The sequence below is a fragment of the Otolemur garnettii genome, unplaced genomic scaffold (assembly GCF_000181295.1).
Source record: "Otolemur garnettii isolate 467f Iridium unplaced genomic scaffold, OtoGar3 scaffold00083, whole genome shotgun sequence".
Classification (NCBI taxonomy): domain Eukaryota; kingdom Metazoa; phylum Chordata; class Mammalia; order Primates; family Galagidae; genus Otolemur; species Otolemur garnettii.
In genome coordinates, this window is record NW_003852478.1 from 5,069,597 (window position 1) to 5,073,063 (window position 3,467).

The 3,467-nt window shown below is 37.7% G+C and overlaps 1 protein-coding gene across 9 annotated transcripts in view; it reads right to left on the reverse strand.

Moving 5' to 3' along the window:
- The window catches only part of FRYL (FRY like transcription coactivator), a 260,014-nt gene that overhangs the window by 108,117 nt on the left and 148,430 nt on the right, over positions 1–3,467 (reverse strand). For all 9 annotated transcript variants that reach the window (XR_002774533.1, XM_023515972.1, XM_023515970.1 and 6 more), the window contains 2 exons: positions 2,631–2,710; positions 2,171–2,251 (listed from right to left, as the gene is read on the reverse strand). Coding sequence is in view for 8 of the 9 variants with exons in the window: in XM_023515972.1 (XP_023371740.1) it covers positions 2,171–2,251; positions 2,631–2,710 (161 nt within the window). In the remaining variant the exon portion in view is untranslated. The remainder of the gene's footprint in view (positions 1–2,170; positions 2,252–2,630; positions 2,711–3,467) is intronic.

The following is a 3,467-nucleotide window of genomic DNA, read 5'->3' on the forward strand; positions in this document are numbered from 1 at the left end:
TGGATTCAAATCACCACAATTGTTAAGGATTAACTAGTAAGTTTTTCATTACTTTCACTGGAAAAAGAGTTAATAGTTTATTAACAATAATGCCTTTAATTACGTATCATGAAACAACTAAAGACTTTATCATTAATGTTACTTGGGGAAGACAGTTCCCAAAAGCTAAAATAACCTCCAATGAAGCATGTCTGCCAAGGGTCACTGACTCCGGTAAGGGGGGAAAAAAGAAAGTAACATATTAACAGAACACAGGATACACGACAGGAAGTATAATATATACTGTAGATAGATAGGTATTATTTATTATAGATAGATATTATACTTATATCAAAGAGTGGTACCATTCTGCATGAAAGTATTCTTTAACATTTCATTAAGAATATTTTTATATGACAGATAAAAATCTTTCCACTGAAATATTACAACTGAGGGGTTTTTAATTAAGTTTCTCATAAAAATCGGTCACTATAATCCAAGAAAACACACAAGCAAGATTCAAACAGACCCCCCTGTCGTCTTCCATCTCCTCCTCTCCCCAGTGCCACCCACCCCACCGCTTCCCCCTCCGGTGCTATCGGCCTGACCCACAGCCCACACTTTGTTACCTGCTGGTTACATGTGTGAGTGGACATAACTCTACCTTGCTCTAGAGTAGAATTGCTTTTACATTAAACCAGTGAGCTGAGTAACCACTTTCACAGACATGCTGGCCATTTGGACTGATCATTCTTACCATCTAGAGTTAACTCAGCCATGATGTAGTGTTCTCCTAGATTGAACTTGCTACTGTGCTTGCTACTGTTCTATATTACTGAGATAGAAACTCATTTTTGATAAAATTAAAAATACCATGAACTATGATGCCGTAAAGAGAAATACATCATTGCTCCTATCTATTTTTGTACCTATATCCTAAATTAAGGATTCACTATTAATTAAATATAAGTGAGAGATTAAGATATTATTTATTGTCTGTGTCTAAATCATTTAAAATATTCACACTGGCCAGGCACAGTAGCTCATGCCTGCAATCCTACTGAGCACACTGGGAGACTAAGGAGAGAGGATCACCACTTGAGGCTGGAGTACAGGACCAACCTGCTCAAGACAGCAAGACTTTGTGGCTACAAAAATTAGGAAAATCAGCCAGATGTGTTGGCGCACGCTTGTAGTCTCAGCTGCTCAGGAGGCTGCAGCAGGAGGATCACTTTGAGCCCAGGGGTTTGAGCCTGCCATGAGCTATGATTCTATCTCTGCAGCCCAGCCTGGGAAACAGAGCAAGACCCAACTCAAAAAATAAAATACTCAAACTGTGTTCTAAGTTCTGCAACATTCGCTATACAAGGATCCCTAGTGTATTGCCAAGGATAAAAAGAAATAAAATATACTGTTGATATTAAAATGCTAACTACTAAACATTAACAATTGTGTTTGCCTTCTTAGAGTTTAGAAAGACTGTTACGTGATGATTTCAGAGCCAAAAATTTTTGGAAAAGCATCCAAGAAAATATGAATTGATATTTTCTTTACAAGTTTCCCAGTAGTGACAAAGGAAATGTGAAATCTTCCATAGTTTTTACAGCAACCACAAGAAGCTAAAGACAAAGTTTTCTGTTTACTAGAACAATGATTCGAGTATAATTCAATGACTGATTCCTAATGAAAAACACTTCTAATGAAGTAATCTAGTACCTTGAACTTGCCCTTTTGGGTATCTCTTCTATCTCTTCAAAATTCTGCTTACTTTGTTTTATTCTCTTATAAGATGATTAGAAGATGCTGCTATGCTATCTCAGAAATGAAAGTACTCATCTAGAGAGTAACAACAGTAACTATTAGCTCTGTAAAGACTTCTGAGAGAGATCTTAAAAAACACTTCTGACAGAATTGTTAACAATCAGGGACCTAACTATGCTTAACAATTTCCGACTTGCTGGATTCAGACATTTATGGAAAACCCCAAGTGAATGAAAAGAAGTTGTAAAATTGAGGTCTGGGTGTTACTTAAAAAGCTGATATGAAACTGAGAAGTGATGGAAGGTGGAGGAGACTCGGTGACGACTGCAGGACAAAGATGGCGGCTCTCAAGGGGTCAATGCCCACGGTATTAGTAAGGAAGCATTCTACGATACCACGCAAATTAAAATACATGGTTTGTCAAACTCACTTTGACTGGGCAAGAACCCCTATGACCTCTGCATACAAATCTGCAATAATGTGCACGTTCCCAGTGTTGGTTCCTGAATATCTGAAAAAAAAAAATAATAAAAAAAGACAAACTTAATATTTCACTTAATTTTTCTGCAAACTCTTTCATAATAAATTTTAAAATTCCTTAGAGCATCACATAACTTCCTATGGATATTTATTTAAAGGATGATTAAAACCACACACATTTTGTTCTATCCCTAGATTTTAATTTACCAGAAAACTTAACCTCATGGCTGCCACAAATAGAAACTATGACGTGGAGAATTATTTTTACAAAATCTTTCCTCTAATAAACCAGAAGATAATGGCTTTGAACTCTGAAAACAAATGATCAATAGGAATTCAAATTATATCTAAACTGTCTAAACCTGGGTTGTACAAAAAATCACCAATCCCCATTTTGTATTTTTACTTACCCTTCCTTGTGTTTAAAGTGCTTGAAAGCTAAATTTAGAACTTCATGAACTAAGGGATCAGGTACAGGATGAACAGGAATCTAGAAGAGAAAAGAAGTGTCAAGTAAGAGTTAAGTAAGTTATTACTCTGAGTATTCTCATCATTTCAACTAATTAAATTAACAATTGAACCTTTGCCAGGCGTGGTGGTTCACACCTATAATCCTAGCGTTCTGGGAGGCTGAGGCAGGGGGATTGCCAGTCTAAGCCAGAGTAACATCTCATCTCTAAAAATAGCCGGGCGTTGTGGTGGGCGCCTGTAGTCCCAGCTACTTGGGAGGCTAAAGCAAGAGATCACTTGAGCCCAAGAGTCTGGTGTGGCTGTGAGCTATGATGCCACAGCACTCTACTGGGACAAAGTGAGACTCTATCTCCCCCCCCCAAAAATAAAAAATAAATAAAAATAATAATTTAACTTTCACGGTATCATCTATTATTAATCTGTTGATGTTCCTTTTTTTCTGAGAATCTCATTTTCTTTAACAGTTTGGTGAAACTTAAAAATATTAGCTATTGGCCAGGCGTGGTGGCTCATGCCTATAATCCTAATCTGTGAGGCTGAGATGGGTGAACTACTTGAACTCAGGACTTTGAGACCAGCCTAAGCCAAAGCAAGAGCAAGACCCTGTCTCTACTAAAGATAGAAAAACTAGACCAGCCTTATGGCAGGCAGTCCCATCTACTCAGGAGGGTGAGGCAAGAAAATTGCTTAAGCCCAGGAGTTTGAGGTTGCTGTGAGCCAAGATAACACCATGGCACTCTACCCAGGTTGACAGAGTGAGACTGTGTCTCAAAAAA